Source organism: Leptonychotes weddellii, chromosome 10, assembly GCF_054177405.1.
Source record: "Leptonychotes weddellii isolate Sample4059 chromosome 10, ASM5417740v2, whole genome shotgun sequence".
NCBI classification, from domain to species: Eukaryota; Metazoa; Chordata; class Mammalia; order Carnivora; family Phocidae; genus Leptonychotes; species Leptonychotes weddellii.
In genome coordinates this window covers 13,950,877-13,968,663 of record NC_138378.1, presented here as the reverse complement: position 1 = coordinate 13,968,663, position 17,787 = coordinate 13,950,877, and the positions used below count along the sequence as shown (strand labels likewise).

Sequence of the window (17,787 nt, the reverse complement as noted above, 5' to 3'; positions counted from 1 at the left end):
GTGGGGGAGAGAGGCGAATGCAATGCGGTCACTCCAGGTGACTGGAGCTGGGGGGACCTGGCGCACTGACAGTAAGACGGTGGGATTGTGAGTAGGTCTGGAGGGGATGGGGGGCACAGATTACAGTGCAGGACGTGTGTGCACCCTTGCGAACACATTCTCCAAAACTGGCACCTTTCCAACAATTCTTAAAAGAAATGCTGGAACGATGGTTGTTAAGGCCGTAATGAAAAGACGTTAGAGGAGGCAAAGTAAAAGGCCCAGAGCCTGGAGAGCAGGTCAGCTGACTCGGAGGCGCGCTCACACTCCAGCTCTCCTCCACACCTCCACCCCGCCCTCACTCAGCCTGCCTGGAGAACTGGCTCAGCCTTGGGGCCCAGGTGGGTGGGGAGGGAGCCAGAGCACCACCCTCCGAGGGAGCCAAGGCGCAGGGAGCCCTCCTTCCCGCCTCCCACCCAACGGAACCAGACGGCCTTCCTGCCACTGCAAACTCCAGGAAGCTGGAGCCAGGAGTCTGGCTGCCTGGGGACAGGGAAGAGGGGGTGCCGGAGGGAGAGGGATTTCAGGAAAGCGCTCTAAAGGCATCGAGGCAGATCTGCAGGGCAATGCTCTGGGTAGTGAAGGAAGGGCTGAATCCCCATGCACCCGATTTTTCTGAGATGCTTCTTTCAGGATAATTTGATTCAGATAAAGTATTTTGGGTCCATACTCTCACCCCACCCCGCGACATGAACCAGGAGAACACTGGTGCAATTCTTTACCATGCCTCAGCTACCCAAATTTGGAAGAGTTCTGCCTAACTCCCAAAACTAAAGGAGATGACAGCACTTGGCGGTAAATTGGGGGAGCGGACGGGGGGGGGGGGGCGCAGGAAGTGGCCTGCCCTTGAAAAGAGGGTGGGAATGGGAAAACCTCAGCCACACACTTCAAGTGGACCTGATCCCAAAGGATACTTTAAGGCCTCTCCCTCACCATTCCTCCTTATCCACTCAGCCCTAGCCCCCCCTCTGGGGCTGAAGTACTCCATTCCCACCCACCCTCTTAGCGGGAAGGGGTGGGACAGCATGACATTTTGTTTCTCAGAAAAAGTTCAGGTCAAATTTCAAGGACAAAAGTTAGCACTTGGTCTGGGAAAGAAAACTCTGCCAAATGGAGTAAATTGGGGGTGGGGAGGGAGGTCCAGTGCTCTCGTTCCAGGTGCCTCGGGTGCGGGCAAGAATTAGAGCTCTAATTCCCCCTGCCGGGATCTGTCTGGCAAGATACAGGCACCTCCACCCCACAATCCAGGAGAAGAAACTCAGACAACCCCCTCCATTTCCCTCTGTCCAAAAACAGAGGGAGTGGGCTTTGATACTAGTCTGTGGGATCCATCCACCATGCCGCCCCACCCACCAGATTTGGCCTGAGCAGAAGAGGGCGGTGCAGCGAGGGCTCTGCAGCCCAGAGATGTGGCCCTAACCGCTAAGAGAGGGACGGGTAGCCAGCCTGGTGTTGCCATGGCAACTTCCTCCTGTGCGGGATCGAAGCATCCTATGGGCAAATCAGAGCTGGCTGCTCCAGCTTTCAGCCCTTCTCCCAGACCAGTGAGAATTGGATGCTGAAACCACTTGGTCAGACCAGGGACACCATCCTCAATTCCAGACCCTGATGCTAACAACCCCCTTTGGCATTTGTTGGAAAGTGGAGACACCCTTGCTCCCCAGCCGTGCCCCAGTGCACAGTAGCAGGGCTAGGACTATAGATGTGATGAAAATTAACTGTTCAGGAAGAATAGGGAAACAGGGAGTTGGACTGCTCTCCACCCTCTTGTTCCACATGCAAGCCCCCCAAATCCCCATCTTTAAACCACCGCCAAAAAAGAGCGCCCAACGGTGCCTTAATAGCTACAACAATGCAACAAAATTAGCTTATAAAAATTATAAAAGCTAACATTTTGAGAATCCCTCAGATTCTTTTTCACAGTCATGCTCAAAAACAAGTCTTATTTGATAATTAGATAATAGCTAACAGGTACTGAGAGCCTACCTGGTGCCAGATACAGTACTAAGCCCTTTGCAGATCACAAACAATATAATAATCAAAAGCATGTACGTTTCAGTCAGATTGCTCAAGTTCAAATCCTAATTCCCTCACTTCCTGGCTGAGTGACCTTGAACAAATACTCTCTGTGCCTCAATTTTCTTATCTGAAAATGGGGATGTTAAATGTTAATTTTATAGGGTTGCTATGAGGAAAGAATTAAAATAAAATATTTAAAGTACCTAGGAGGATGCCTTTCGAAAGGTAATCACTTTTAGGGGGCGCCTGGGTGGCTCAGTTGGTTGAGCGACTGCCTTCGGCTCGGGTCATGATCCTGGAGTCCTGGGATCGAGTCCCATGTCGGGCTCCCTGCTCAGCGGGGAGTCTGCTTCTCTCTCTGATCCTCCTCCCTCTCATGCTCTCTGTCTCTCATTCTCTCTCTCTCAAGTAAATAAATAAAATCTTTAAAAAAAGAAAGGTAATCACTTTTAAAATGTTGACCCTATGCGGTCCATGCTATTATTTTCTTCCTCATCCACATGAAAAAGCTGAGGTCATGTACCTAACTCCCCAATTACAAACCCAGTGCCAGCAAGACTGAGCAATGATGACACCTACACAATAATGCCCCCAGGTCCTGTCTCTCTAAAGCCCCAGCATCTTCGGAAAAGGGACAAAAGCAGCATAACAAATGAGTCCAGAGTGCAAAGAGAAGGAAGATGCTCCTTGGGAGGAATTCTAGGATCCTACAATGACCAGCATCCTGAGCCTCAGGGTGGCTAGAACAGGGTGGGAGGAAGGAGCAGCTTCCTATGCCCACAAAACGTCCAAGGCTCCCAAGCCCGATACAGGAAAGTACTCTGGCCCAGTTAAGACTAATGAGATAGGCTTCTCCTCACACAGTTTCTCAGGAAACCAGCCGAAGGGGCAGGTAAAGCCCACACAGGGCTCTGGCTCGACCTGGGTGATGGACAAGATGCATTCCACAGGCTTTGGAAGCAGCATCAAAGAGGAGGCACCTAGATGAGCCAGAAGCTGTCGGGGACACACCTCTGAGCCATCAGACAGCCTGGCATTAACAGGCCAGGGGAGGGATCAGGGAAGAGGAAGGTGGAGCGAAGCCAGGTCTAGCAGCCCTCCTACAGATGCAGTCTCTGTCCAGTATGTGACAGATCATTCAAACTGCTTTTAGAAATTAGTTCAGCACGGTGCTGTGGTGCTGTTCTAAAAGAATAAATCCGAAAGGCTTTTTTTTAGGAGAAAATTAATGACTTTGAGAAGAACAAGAGAAAGTAAGCACCAAGACAGTGTTTCCTACTTCCGATTTTTACCAGACACTCATTAGTCTCCCGGAAATGAAACTTGACGATCTCCCTCCCCCTCCCAAACTCGAAGCATCCCTTAAGATGAGCAGACAATGAGCACAAGATGCCCAAACCAAACTCTTGGCTGTCAGCCGTTCCCTGGGGCCCCCTCACCTGGGAACTATTTTCCACACAGTCAGATTTGGCTTTTCAAAAAATCCTCTTTTAGACAGAAGGCTAGTAGTTTACTGGAAAACGAACCAGAAAACTGATTTTAGTCTCAGCTCTGTGCCTACCTCATTGGGTGACCTTGGGTTACACACACACACACACATGCACACACACTCATCCATTTGAGGGCAAAAAGGGGTTGGACAGGATGATTTCTAGGTCTCTCCCAAGTGCAAAACAAAAATTTGAAGAAACTTGCTGGAAAAAACATCAGGTGGATCTTTTTAAAAAATCTCTACTATTACATGAAGTTCTCTATTCTGACTTCAGTGAAATCAGAGCAAGTTGCCTGCAACCAGCAATGATAACCAAGGCATCGGATCCAGGACATGGAGCATGACTTAGGAGAAAAAAACCTAACTGCCCCTGCTCCTACGAACCCATGCTCCTGCCCCACCCACCTCTTGAGACCCAAGTGGCCTGCTGAACTTCAAGGGAGTCCCTGACCATTAGGCGAAGAGTGGAAGAGTCAGCTCACCTATGCTGGTGGGGGTCCCTCTCCCAGCCCTCATTGCTAACCTGATTTTCTCCAGTGGAGGCCACTGTGTTCTGAGCCTCTCCATTCCTCCTCATCTTGCCCTGTCCAGCATAACGACCTCCCTCAGCTACATCAAGGGGGAAGCTCTTGATGCTCTGAGCCTCACTTACTTTTTCCATAAAATGGTGATTCTGTAAAATGGCTCTGCAATAACCATCTTTACCCCACCCCCAACTCTAGATCTGTCAGGAGTCTGCCTCATGCACCCCCTCATTCATTCACTTAGCTAACAAATTCTTCTGGAGAACCTTTTCCCCACCTGCCTGCAAGACGTGAGCACCCATTACCCACTGCTCCATCCCATGTCTCACCAGATAACTTGGAGACCAGACGAGGGTCCCTGCAGGCAGGGAGTCTTAAGCAGGACCCATACACTCCCTAAAACTGCAGACAAAATTTTGAGGATGGCTCATATGTGTATTTTTTTAAGAGACAGTCCATATTTTCATCGGGTTCTCAAAAGTGTCCATGAAGCCATTTTGCTCCTCCCCACCACAAACACCCCTCTCCTTTTTGTCCTCTCACTGAACTCAAATATTCTCAGATGTTCAGCTTCTGTTACATCAGATTTTCAGAAAACACTTTTAACTGCATCCTGTGTCTGAGGCACTGTCATCCCATTTTACAGATGAGGATTCGAGGCTACCGGTGACATGACTTGCCCAAGGTCACCGCTAGTAAGTAGAGAAGCAAGACTGGAACCTGATTCTGACTCCCAATTTGGCACTGTCTGGGGAACTCTCACCCAAACCCTCTAGCTACCCCACCTGTTGGTGGATTGGCTTCCTCACCGCAGAAACATATCTGGAGCCCTCATGTTCCCTCTGCCTGGTCCCAGGGCCCCAAAGGGCAGGTTTCCCTACATTTCCCCGCCCCTCGGGCTCTGGCTGAGGCTGCGCGCAGGCCCGGGAGCGCGAGGTTCAGGCCGCTAGATGGTGGGCGGGTTCAGCCCACCCAGAAGGGCTACTCCAGGGACAAGAGCACCCAAGGTCCGGGCACATTTCGGGGGTGGGGGGGAGCGGCGCCGCCCCACGCCTCCCTCCCGGAACAGCGGAGAGGAGAGGGGAGGAAAGGCCGCACCCGGCCAGTTTCCCCGCGGTCCGCCCCAGTCTAATAGGAACCAGGAGTCTGGAGCCCCAGCCTCTGGGGGGAAGGGGAGGAGAGCCAAATGAGGACGCTCAAGGCCTTGGGCGCAGGGCGGGGGTCTTGGGCAGGGAGCCTCTGGATGCAGGCAAGACAAAGATGGAGAGGTAAGGTCTGCGCTCCACCTCCAACGTCCGGGGGCGCGTCGGAGCCCCAGGGGAGAGGCAGCCAAAGCCCCGGGGCTCGAGGTGTGGGCACGACAGGAGGGAGGCTCAGGGAGGGTGGCAGGTCGGATCCAGGGACAAGACAGAGGGCATCCAATAGGCTCAGGTGAGTAAACAGAGCTGGTCCAGACAACCCTAAGGGCCCACCTGCGGGAAAGGGGTGAATGCAGAGGAGCCACGGGTCCCTGGGGGCGGCTGGAGGCTCCAAGGCGCCGCATGCTCTAGACCTTGGGGCCCCGTGGGTGGGGGCGTATCCCAAGCAGGGCTGGCGGTAGGGAGGAGAGAGTGGCCCCCTCTCAGGCGCACCGGGTTGGGCAGGGGGCCTCCGGCCCTGACTCACGGGACCCCACCCCGGGGATGGGGGCGGGCCGCGCGCTTACCCGCGTCCTCGTCGTCGAAGGAGTTCATGCACGGGAAGTAGATGGCGAGCGCCTCGAAGGAGGCGGACAGGCTGAGGCGGCTCTGCGAGCGCTCCATGCCCGCGCCGGCCCCGGGCGCCTCGGCCGCCGCGGCGGCGGCGGGCGGCTTGGGCAGCTTGGCCGCCCCATTCTTGACGCGGAGTACGGCGCGCGGCGTGGTGGCGGCGGCCCGGGGCTAGGCCGGGGCTCCGCGGCGGGGCTGGCGGGCGCGGCGGGGCCGACGGCCGGCGGGCTGGCCGGGAGCTGGCGGCGCGCGGAGCCCGAGGCGCGCTGTGCTCCCGGCGGCGGCGGCGGCGGCGGCGGCGGTGGCGGTGGCGGCGGCGGCGGCGGAGGTGGCGGCGCAGCGCTCTGGCCCGCGGCGCCCCCAGCCGGCCGCGCGGGGCGGGCTCGGAGCAGCCGCCGCAGCCAATCGGCGCCGCCCGGGGGAGAGGGCGCCGCGCGCGGGGGCGTGGGAGCCGGGAGGGCGCGGGCGGGGCCCCTCCTCGCCGCCCCCAGCCCGGCAGGTGTTTGCGCCCCGTGGGAGGAGCGGGCCGAACCGGTTGCGCCCTGGTTCCGGGGCCGTGCCCCTCGCTCTTCCCCCCCCACCCCCGGCTCTGTCCCGACCCCACGCTCAGCCCTCAGATTCGCCCCGGAAGCAGGCGTCCAGTCACCCACCTAGGCAGGCCTCACCCGGGGACGAAGGCAAGCTCAGAAGGGACACACTCAGAGCGACCGGCGCACCGCACTCAGCCTCCCACACAGAGACCCTCAGATTCACACATGAACCCGCAGAGGAGCTCAAACAGGCTCCCACACGTTAGCATTCTCTCTGCAAGACACCCTCAGACTCACACACACACCCGGAGAGATGCACCCACAAACTCACTCATAGAGACACTTGCTGAATCAAATCCACAGACACCTTTTGACAGTCTCCAGAGACCCACACAGGTAGATACACCTGTGGACACCCTCAGACTCTCACACAAGATCCACAGAGGTAGATACACCCACAGACACACCCTGACTCAGAAGGAGACCTGCAGACGCACTCAGAGTGAAAAGCAGGGACACCCGCCCCCCGCCGCCCACACAGGGAGACCCTCAGATCCCACACAAACCCACAGAGAAGTTCAGACAGGCACACACACTCTCATGCACCCACACTACTCACAGACATCCTAAAATTCACACACAGAGACACTCATACATTCTGATGATGCACACTCTCAGATCTGCACACAGAGGCGGTGCCCCCCACCATTGACTCCCTGAGCACTGATTCACTCATACACACAGATGCTAGCAAACACTGGCCGACTCATACACGGTAACCTTCAGACCCAGACCCAGAGAGTCACTCAAACACACTTCAGTGCGCACACACATGCTCACACCCAGACACAGACATATAGTCTCAGTCACTCCGGGTGGTGGATCCATTCCCTCACACGCGCACACAGACAATGAGACACACTCCACCAGGATCATACGCTCACACAGACACACCCAATATACGCCTCCAGGGACCCACAGTCTTCAGACTCACATGCACGTGGGTTCAGACACTCGGAGCCCCCAGGATGAACACAATCACAGTCAGAAACCCGAACTCCATTCTCTAACCCAGGGCCTGAGGTCCCCATCCAGCCAAGCCCCGGATGTCTAACCTCGGCCAACTGCTGTCACACACTCTTTACAGAGCAGCCTGGGGCGAGGGCAAGATCCCAGAGTTTTGATCCCAGCCGTGGCATTACCCTTCTGTGTGGCCTAGGGCAAAGCGGTTCACCTCACTGACCTGTTCCCTTGTCTGTACAATGGGGAGACCCTCTATCTTGGGTGGCTGTGAGAGTTAAGATAAGGTGTACATTAGTTTTCTGTTGCTGCAAAACACACTAAGAGGCTTGACAACATCCACATATTAGTGGACATTCACATAGGTGAGAAATCTAAGCAGTTTTAACAGTGTTCTTTGCTTGGGGCCTCATAACGTATCAGCCAGACGGGGCTCTTATCTGGAGGCTCTGCAGAAGAATCCGCTTGTAAGCTCCTTCAGGCTGTTAGCAGTTGCTGTTTCTTGTGGCTATGGGACAAGGCCCCTGTTTCCTCGCACACCTTTTGCTGGGGAGTTGCTCTTGAGTTGCTCTTAACTCCTAGAAATGGCTCTCTGGTTCTTCTCATGGCTTCCTCCATCTTCAAGGTCAGTATCAGGATGTCAAAAACAGAAGTCAGAGGTTGCTGCTCCTCTACCAAAAACCCTCCCGGGGTCTCATCTCACTTGTTGGACTCATTTTACAAGTTGGACGCAGTCCTAAGTCCTTTGGCTCTGCTCCCTCTTTGTCCTACCTCTTACCACACCACTGGCTCACTCCGCTCCAGATCCACTGTCCTGACTTTGCTGTTCCCTCTGACTGAAACACTTTTCCCTCCAGATAGCTGTGTGGCTCACTCTCACAGCACTGTGCTCAAACATCACTTTCTTCGTAAAGTATTCCCTCACCACCCTTTGTAAAGTGGCAGCACCCCTCGCTGAAATGCCACATCCTCCTTACTCTGCTTTATTTTTTCTCTCTAGCCCTTATCACTATCTGACATATCATATATATATGACACCATACATATTTTTTCTTGTTTATTTGCTTATTGTCTCTCTCTCCCCCTTCCCAGAGTCTAGAAGAGTGCCTAGCAAAAAGCAGGTGCTCAGTAGATACTTGATTGGATAAATACCCCCCCACCAGTCTGACCGATGAAGAACAGAGGCTTTCACAGGGGAAATGACACACTCAAGGTCACAGGGAGTGGAGAAGGCCAGTGCGCTGTCCACTGCCCTGCTGGCTGCCTAAGACCATGGCAGAAGGAAGACAGGCCAGAGGGAGATCAGCACTCAGAGGCCTAGAGAAGGGACAGGACAACAGGGAGGCCAGGGAAGGCTGGCCTAGAGCTGGGGAAGGAGTCTCAGGGACCCATGAGGCATGTCTGATTGACCAGCAGTGAGGCTCCCAGGAACCAGGCCTGAATGTTAAAAGTAGACATGTGTGCCGGTTCAGCATGCAGACCCTGCTTGGAGGCCCGCATTCTAGCTTTTCCACTTACCATCTGAGTCACGATGGCGGTTTTAAAGCATGTGTGCACATTCTGACTGCCCTCCCATTGAGCAGTAGGGTCTATGTCCCCTCCCCTTAAGTCTGGGTCAACCTTAGTGACTGGCTTGTAACCAGTAGAATGCAGAAGAAGTGACATGCGTCACTTCCGAAGCTAGGTCAGAAAGTTTCCGGCAGCTTCCTCCTGGCTCACTTGGGTTGCACGCTCTGGGGGATGCCAGCTTCCACATAAGGACCCTGACTACCCTGAGCCACGCTTGCTGGAGAGGCCACAGTGGGCCCAGCTGAGCCCCCAGCCAACAGCCAGCATCAAGTACCAGGCATGTGAGTGAGTGATCTCAGGTGTCTAACTTTGATGCAGCCCCAACTGACATCTGATGGCAGCTGCATGAGGGACACACAAGCAGGAACTGCTCAGGGGAAGCCCTTCCCAAATGCCTGGCCCACAGAATAAATGGTGGTTGTTTGACACCACTAAGTTTGGGGATAATATTGTATGCCACAATGGAATCGTGACCTTGAGCAAGCAAATGAACTTCTTCTGGGCCTGTTTCTTCAGTTGTAAAATGGGGACAATGCCTCCCAGTGTGAGTGTCATCATGGAGTGAGTTATAAATGTGGAGTTCTTAGAACCGTGCCCAAACACAGTACGTGCTCTGCAAGTGTGAGCTCCTACGACTCAGGACCGGACAGCCACATCTGTCAGAGGTAGACGTCCAGAGCTGGGAGGAATTGGAAAGGTCATCCAACGCCTCCCTCCGCTGGGGGAGAGGGAAACTGAGGTCCAGAAAGTGCAAGGGACTGCCTAAAGCCGCATAGCCATGGGGGCAGAGCTGTTTTCAACAACAGAAGCCTCCTGACCTAGGCCAGTGCTTTTCCTGCTGTGCTCCAGGTTGCCTGCTCACCTGGCAAGAGAGGCAGGGGGTCCCTGGGGTGAATGCAGACAAAGCTGGTGGTGTCAAGGAAGAGAGGCAGCCAACGGAAACAGACTTGGCCTCTGGCCAGCAATATAGGCAGCAGACTCCTGGTGTGATTTCTCCTTTCTTGGTTAGCTCATGCCTAAAATTCCCCCAGTAGGGTTTCGGCCTGTAATACTTAAATCTTTGATCCCTTGTAAATATATCATTTTCCCATGGGAAATCGAAGTTGTCCACTACTTGCACCTGAGTATGAATAATGTGTTCTAAGAACAAGTTTGATGGTGGGAGATGCTCGAGACGGCGGATGGGGGAAGTGGTGAGTCTGGAACAGCGGACAGTGGGGAATCAGGAACAGACTCGAGGTGTGGGCTTCACAGCCCGGGGAGAGGGAGGATGCCAAGGGCCAGACAGCTCAGTAGATTGGAATTGAGGAAGAACTGCCTGCCTTGAGATAGGAACTGCCTATCCTTAGTTTAACTGTGTGACCTTGGGCAAGTCCCCTCAGGGTTCCCATCAAAAAATGAGTATAATTCACATTCACTTTGCCAAGTCATGGTGAAGATGGGATGTAAATATAATGCCTGGCAGATCGTAGGTACTTAATAGACACATTCATTGAGTAATTTGGAGTGCCCACCCAGTCTAGTCATTGTACTCAGCCCCAAACACACAGAGAGGAGTAAGACAGACCTGGTCCCCAAATTCATGGAGTTTACAGTCTGGCAACATTAAACAGATAATTATGCCAATAATTATTTAATTATAACATGATGTAATCATTTATTGTAATAATAATTTTAACTACAATTGTGATGAGTGTCATACAAGATATATATTTACGTGCTTTAGAGTGCACGTGTGTGCTTGTCTGCACCTGCAAGTGTGTGGGGGGGTAGGGCGGATCTAATCCAGCCTGCGGGAATCTAGGAAGACTTCCCTGGGGAGTGGCGTTTAAGCTGAAAATGGCACCTATTATGTGCCTGGCACTGTTGTTGGCCCTGAGGATGGATATATACAACAGTAAATAAAGTAAAGTCACTGCCCTTACATTTGCATGTTAAATAATCCCTGGGGCTTCTCTGGAAGGAATAGATTGGAGTCAATTCAGAGGGTTGCCTTCCTCCTTCTCTTCAGATAAGTTCTAATTTGAACCAAAAGACCACTGACTGTTTCCTCCCTGGGAAAGGCCGGGGAGGCTGAGCAGGAGTGCCCTGTGGAAAGGTGAAGCAGAGGAGGGAGGGGGACCCTGGGTCCTAAGTCTCTGGGCCTTGGCCGGATGCAACAAAGGACAAGGCTGAGGAGGAGCCAGAAGGGCTGACCCTGAGGAAGTTCCAGAGATGACCTGAGCCAGATTAAGAGATGGACTGGACTAGAAAGACCAGGAAGGAAAAGGAAAGACAGAGGTACTGCCCAGCTTTAGAGCATCAAGAGAAAACACCGTATTTGGATGGAGCACCTCCTGTTCAATAGTTCTCCTCTAAGACAAAGCATTGAGGGAAGCGGCCCCTAAATTTTGCATATTTAGCAAGACCCTGGTGAGTGCCTTTCTCCAGAAAGGGAGAAGTGGCTAGAATATAGCTAAATCCAACAGGGCCCTGTTTGCAGCTTTGTCAGAGAGAGACTCATCCTGTCTGTGTTCTGCCTACCGGGGTAGGGGTGTGCGTGTGTGCGTGTGTGTGTGTGTGTGTGTGCATGTGTAAAACATCTCTGTTTATGTGTGCATGTCTTGGAAGAGATGGGCATTTCTGCATATCTGTGTCCTTGTCTGTGAATGACCTTGTCTCTAAACATGTCCTTGCAAGGTGTGTGTTCTTGAGTGAAATGAGTCCAGTCTGGCCTTAAATGCAACATTCATCCTGGTGTATGTGTGTAACTGGGTTGTGTTAGTTATATTTGTATATCACTGTAAGATTCTGTTCTTGTGCATGTGTATCTGCCTCTCTGCATCCTGGTTGGTATGAATTTATCCTTGACTGAGCGTGAATGCAGCTTGTCCATGTAGACTGGTAGCTTGAGAGAGGACTCTTGTATTTCCTTGGCTTACTCCTTGCCTTAAGTGGCTAATACATGACTAAGCTGAGGGGGATAGAGGTATTAAAATCTTTTGTTAACTCCAAGTCCAAATCTTTTGTTAACTCCAAATCCCTAACCAACTACCTAACCATTATTTTATTCTTCCATCCATCCATCCACCCCTCCATCCAACCACCCACCTATTCATCTCAATTGCACTGACATTTACTAGTTATGGGGTTTTTTCTCTGAGGCAAATTCTAAATTTCTGTGTATCTCTGTTTTCTCACCTATAAAATGGGGATGATACAAATATCTACCTGAAAGAGCTGGGAGTGGGTGGGGTGAATTAAGTGACATATTGCATATAAAACACTTAGCACACTGCAGAGCACATAGTAGGTGCTTATTATATGAACTATAGTAACATCATCAGCATCATCATGAGACCCGGTTGGGCTGCCCCCAAGCAAGGCTTCACCTGTAGCAGCCCCAGGATCAAGATCTGCTACTTTTCTTGCATCATCCTTGATCAGCACGTGCACACACACACACACACACACACACACACACACACTGACCCAAATTGGGCTGGGATGTAAGCAAGAAATAAAATTGTATCGTCTGAAGTCGTTGAGATTTCAAAGGTGTTTGTTACAGCGGTTCACCTTCCCTAGCTAACGCCTTCACTACTGGGTATTTGTACTTCAACAGGGAGGAGATTGAAGTTGGGGTAATGGAGCTTTGTCTGGGCCATGGACCATGGGAGTGAAGAAAGCCAGGTTGCCCAGAGGAGCAGGAGAGCGAAAAAGAAGTCTGTGGAAATGAACAGAGCAAATCAAGCCGTGGGAATAGGGAGCAGGCGACCTCGATTGATGCCTGATACTTCAGTTCCCAGTTCCATTCCTTCATGAGGTCACCTGAAACCTACATGGTAGGTTGCCTACCCAAATCCCTCTTCCTGCCCCTTCCTCTGTTTTTATTTGAGTAATTCACCCTCCACTACAAGCCCCACATTCCTCTTGGCCAGTGTTTGGTGTATGCATAGGACCCAGTTCTGACCATGGTGAAGTGAGTGAAATTTGGGGAGCCAGCAGCACTTGGAAATGTGCCCTCACTCTTGAAAAACAGACACAAGAGAGAAACATCACTTTTTCCATGGCTGGACCTATTCTTATTGCAACCAAGAGGGAAGCTAAATTAGGACAAAACTGCAACAGTGGATGGCAGAACAGGTAAAAAGAACCCAGATCCTTAATGATGTCATTGAGCCACTGAATTAACCAACCTTGGAGCTGTCCTACTTTGTGGGTTGGTGTAATTGTTAGCATATACATCTCATTATTGTTTAATACATTTTGCTTTGGGCTTCTTGGTTTTTGTTTTTGTTTTTTTGTTTTTTGGGGTGTTTTATTTTTTGTCACCAAAAGCATCCCATGGATATACTTATCTGACTCTATTTCCTATCAGTGACTCTTTGACATTCCCCTGGCATCTCTTCGATATGTTTTATTGGATACCAAGTAAGCCCAGACTCAGTCAGAGCTTCTCCAAGTCACATCTAAATGTTGATTTTCGTGGCAAGTGTCTTTGTTTCTGATTTGGGGGTAAAGAGAGCAGACAGGAAGGAGGAATGTGAGTGCCAGTCCTGGACCATGGGAGAAACATGTGGGAGAGGAGTAAGGCAATGATAGCCATCTCCCCCAGCCTTGTACCTGTGAACCCTGCTGACTCACGCACACATCACAGAGCCGTCGGAGAGTAAGTATTTACTGAGCACTTCCTTTGAGCCAGACACCATTCTAGGTCCTGGGGAATGCAAAAAACAATACTCAAACAGACAAAACTTTCTGTCCTTGTGAAACTGATATGCTAATGGGGAGAAACAGAGAATAGAGAAGAGAAATAAGCAAGAAAAAAAAAAAAACTATAGTGTTTGGATGGTAGTAAGTGCTGTTGAAAAAAAGTATATGAAATAGAGAAAGATAATCGGGAGTGTCCAGAGTGGGACTGATAATGTCATGCAGGATGGCCAGGGAAGGCAGCATGGGAAGGTGACATTTGAGGAAAGGCCTGAAGGGGTGACTCATGCAGACAACTAGAGAAAGAATGTTCTAGGCAGAGCAAAAGCTCTGAGGTGGGGAGTGTGCCTGCTGTGCTGGGAAGAGGCAAGGAGGCCAGTGTGGCCGGTGTGGATGAATGAAGAGGAAGGTAGAACAATGTGCGGTCACAAAGGTGCTAACGGGCAGGAGTGGCCGGTGGTCCGGGCCTTCTGGATTTGTGCAACGGGCATCAGCCACAAATATTATTATTTTGCTGCTCTTCTTTAAAATTACTTTTTGTTTAGATGCATTTATTTGAAATGAAAATTTTATAACCCTACTTTAAATGAAGACCCCAGTATTACTTGCCATAAATAAAAGTAACCAGATAAGTAAATAGGACAAAACTGAAACAACACTGAGTTATAGGGAGATACTGTAGCCTGCAGAAGGCTTGGGTCTGAAGCCAGCGATCTCTTTGATAACAAGCTGGTTGACAGTCTTAGAGAAGCCGTAAGACACAGCAGTCCCCAGTGAAGACTTTGTCCATGAAACGGAGACTCTCTTATTTGGGTAGTGTGACACATCATCTGTGTTCCAACTGTTCTGGTTTCCCTGGGACTGAGGGGTTGCCCAGGATGTTCTCTCAGGGCTATAACTGAGATGGTTCTGGACATCCTATCCCCAGGGGTCCCTATCCCATTCCTTAGTCTCACACCCTCTTGTTTCAGCTTGTTGTTTTCTGGGTTGCCCTTTTCATGGGCTGACTCCAAGATGATGCTCACCCCCTGGATCTATGCCCATGCACCGGGTACCCAAGAATACCCTTGAGTGTGGGTGCAACCTGTGACTTGCTTCTAACCTATAATAGGAGACCAAAGTGATGGGATGCCACGCCCATGATTAGATCACATTCGATGGTGACATCCATATTGCTGACATTCTCTCTTGCCCTTCTCTGCATGCTTGATGAAGCAAGAGGTCACATCAGGCAGGCCCGAGGGCAACCTCTGGCCAACAGCCCACTAGGAATGAACACCCTCAATCCAAGAGTTCAGAGGAACCGACTGTTGCCAACAACCATGTGAGCTTGAAGGCAGATTCTTCTCTTGTTGAGCCTGCAGATGAGACAACAGCCCAGGCCAACACCTAGACTGCATCTTCCCAAGAGACCCTGAAGCAGAAAACCCAGCAGACCCTTGCCCAGACTCCTGACCCACAGAAACTGTGAGCTAATAAACGTGTGTGTATGTGTGTGTGTGTTTAAGCCCTTATGTACATACATGGTAATTTGATACTCAGCAATACATGACTAATACATTCTTTCTGTCCCAGTGCTTCTCCAGGTCCTGCCCATCTCGATGGCTCATTTATGTACCCTTTAGACTTGACACTATTATATCTGATCCTCAAGGAACCCTTCCCTGTCTCATTCTGGCTGCATCCAGCTGAGGCTGATGGTGGCTTGAGGTTCCCCGTGGTGAACAGAGCTCCATACTTGGGGGATCTTCACTCCCAGCCTGACAAACAGGACAATGACAAAAGATCAAGGCTGGGAGGGGGTGGAGTCCAGGCCACTGGGCATCTGAAGACTGGCAAGCTGCCTGCAGGAGGTAGGGCTGGGTCAGGGCTGAGACTCTGCACCTTGACACTCCCTCCCGGCCAAGCCCCTAGCCTGCAGAGTCCCTGTAAGACACCGCCAGACCCTCTATTCTCTAGACTTTCTCCTTGCCCTCCCTGCTTCTGAGCTTCTTGCCCATCTCCTAGTGTCCCATCCTGATAGTTTCGTGCCTCGTTCTCTCTTCTCAACCTAGTTCCTTCCATTTGACAAATCATCTGGATAGCCTGCTCAATTTGCAAATCAAAATAAATGAATTTTATTACAAAAATAATTTTTGCACATTTTAGGAAATTGTGGGAAGAAAATAAGCACAAAGGCAAAATTGAAAATCATCTCCATCATGCTACCCAGAGACAGACTGTCTAATTTTTGTCTTCATTTTTGAGATTCATTTTAACCTGATGTGTTTTCTCCCTTTTCCCCCCTTGACCGTGTTTCATATAAGTGCTTTTTTAATGGTCTCATGCTGTAAGCAGTTTCATGGCCTGTGATCTGTTTTTTTCCACTTAGCTTCCTATCATGAACATTTTCCCACAGCAATAAATATACTTCTGTGTCACTCTTTTAAATTACTGAATAACATTTCTTATGATTTAATGTTTTTGCTCTCGTGTTAAAATTCAAAGAAATATTCTTTGCAGTTCAGTTGTTGGACACACATTTAATGGCCTCTCTAGACGTGGAACCACTGGTCAAAAAGATGCATGTTTTGGAAGCTTGTAATAAGTATTGACAAATCTCCCCAAACAATATTGGCCCACTCCTCACTCTCCAGAAGCATATGACATTATTCCCCATTCTCTCGAACTAGCTATTCTCTTTATGATTCATTTTGTTGTTTGTCATCACAATCCCATGACTGCATAGCTCCCACTCCCCACCACCATCGGGCACCCACTCTCACATGTCAGATGTGTAAGCATCGACAATCGACCCCTGAAACCTTTGTTTATATATCTGCATGTGTATCCCCAAACAATATATAATACTGCTTTGGGAGGGCATTTATAAAACCTCACGTAAATGCTATTGTGCTACGTATTACATTCTATGGTCCCTTTTTGTTCAATCAATACGGGTGTTTTGGTTTTTTGTTTTTGTTTTTTACTGAGATCTGTGCTAACTTATGTAACTCAAATTCATTTGTTTTAACGACTGTCTAATTTTTGTCTTCATTTTTGAGATTCATTTTCAGACTAATGGAACTTGTTGCCATCATGTTGCTGTTATAAACAACACTGCAATGAACATCTTCATACCTGTCTCTATCTCTGCTAGAGTTTCTAAGCAGAAGTGGGATTGCTGGGTGGCAGGGTTAACAGTATCTTTCCAACTCTTTTGACTATGACACATCGTTAGAAATACATTTTTTATATCAGAATCTGGTAAGGCTCCCTCCACGAACACAAGTGAAACAAAAGTTTTGTGAAATAGTGCTTATGCTTATCATAAGAAAAACATTCGGGTGCGTTTTATTCCATTTAACTCAATTTCCTTTTTTAAACATTGATCACAACTTATTAATCTAATTTTATAACCTGTTAATGGCCCATGACTCACAATTTGAAAAATAATGGATTAAAATGTATTCAGTTTCATGAAATACTTTGAAATTACACGTCAGAGTGGCTACACTAATTTACAAGGTATTAGGTTCTCATCTCCCTATGTCCTAGCCAGCACTTGATTTTTTTTTTTTTTGCCAGTCTGATGAATCTAAAGCAGAATGTCACTGTTTTTATTTTTCTTTCTCTGATTTCTAATAAGTTGTTTCTCTTCATATGTTTATTCACTACTTGAGTTCCTCAGAAAGTGAGTTTGCCTATTTTTCTCTTGGGTTGCCAGATTTTTTTCTTGCTGATTTACTACTAAGTTTCTTATATAATTGAGATTTTAATTCTTTATCATCTGTTTTTGTACAATATGCTGCAAATACCTTTTCCTGGACTGTTACTTTGTCTGTGATGTCATTTGTTGAACGGAAATCCATCAATTATTTCCTTTATGGTTTTGTATCTTATTTAAAAAATGCTTACCTAACTCAATATCATAAAGATTTGCCTTTCAATTTTTTATAGCTTCTTAGTCCATCTGAAATTTGTCTTTACATGGTATGAGATAAGATGTTATTTTATTCTTTCCATACGGTGGAGTCACTTTCCCAACACCATTAAAATAATCCATCCTTTCCCCACCAATCTGTGTTGCCCCCTCTATCACATATCAAATATCCACATGCATGGGTCTCTTTCTGGATTCTTCTCTTCTGTTCCATTGATCTGTAGTGCTTACA

The 17,787-nt window shown here is 49.5% G+C and overlaps 1 protein-coding gene and 1 long non-coding RNA gene across 5 annotated transcripts in view; one reads left to right on the top strand and one right to left on the bottom strand.

Moving 5' to 3' along the window:
* RIMS4 (regulating synaptic membrane exocytosis 4) overlaps window positions 1–6,080 on the bottom strand; it is a 62,189-nt gene extending 56,109 nt beyond the window's left edge. The window contains exon 1 of one of the 4 annotated variants that reach the window (XM_081832700.1): window positions 5,780–6,080. In XM_081832700.1, the coding sequence (XP_081688826.1) occupies window positions 5,780–5,876 (97 nt within the window). In that variant the 5' untranslated portion in view covers window positions 5,877–6,080. The remainder of the gene's footprint in view (window positions 1–5,779) is intronic. The other 3 variants (XM_081832701.1, XM_081832702.1, XM_081832703.1) reach the window with 3 other exon arrangements.
* Window positions 5,396–17,551, top strand: LOC145723791 (uncharacterized). The gene is made up of 3 exons (XR_014149070.1): window positions 5,396–5,505; window positions 12,546–12,765; window positions 14,849–17,551. It is a non-coding gene; the product is annotated as an uncharacterized LOC145723791 (long non-coding RNA).
* The last annotated feature ends 236 nt before the right edge of the window (window positions 17,552–17,787 follow it).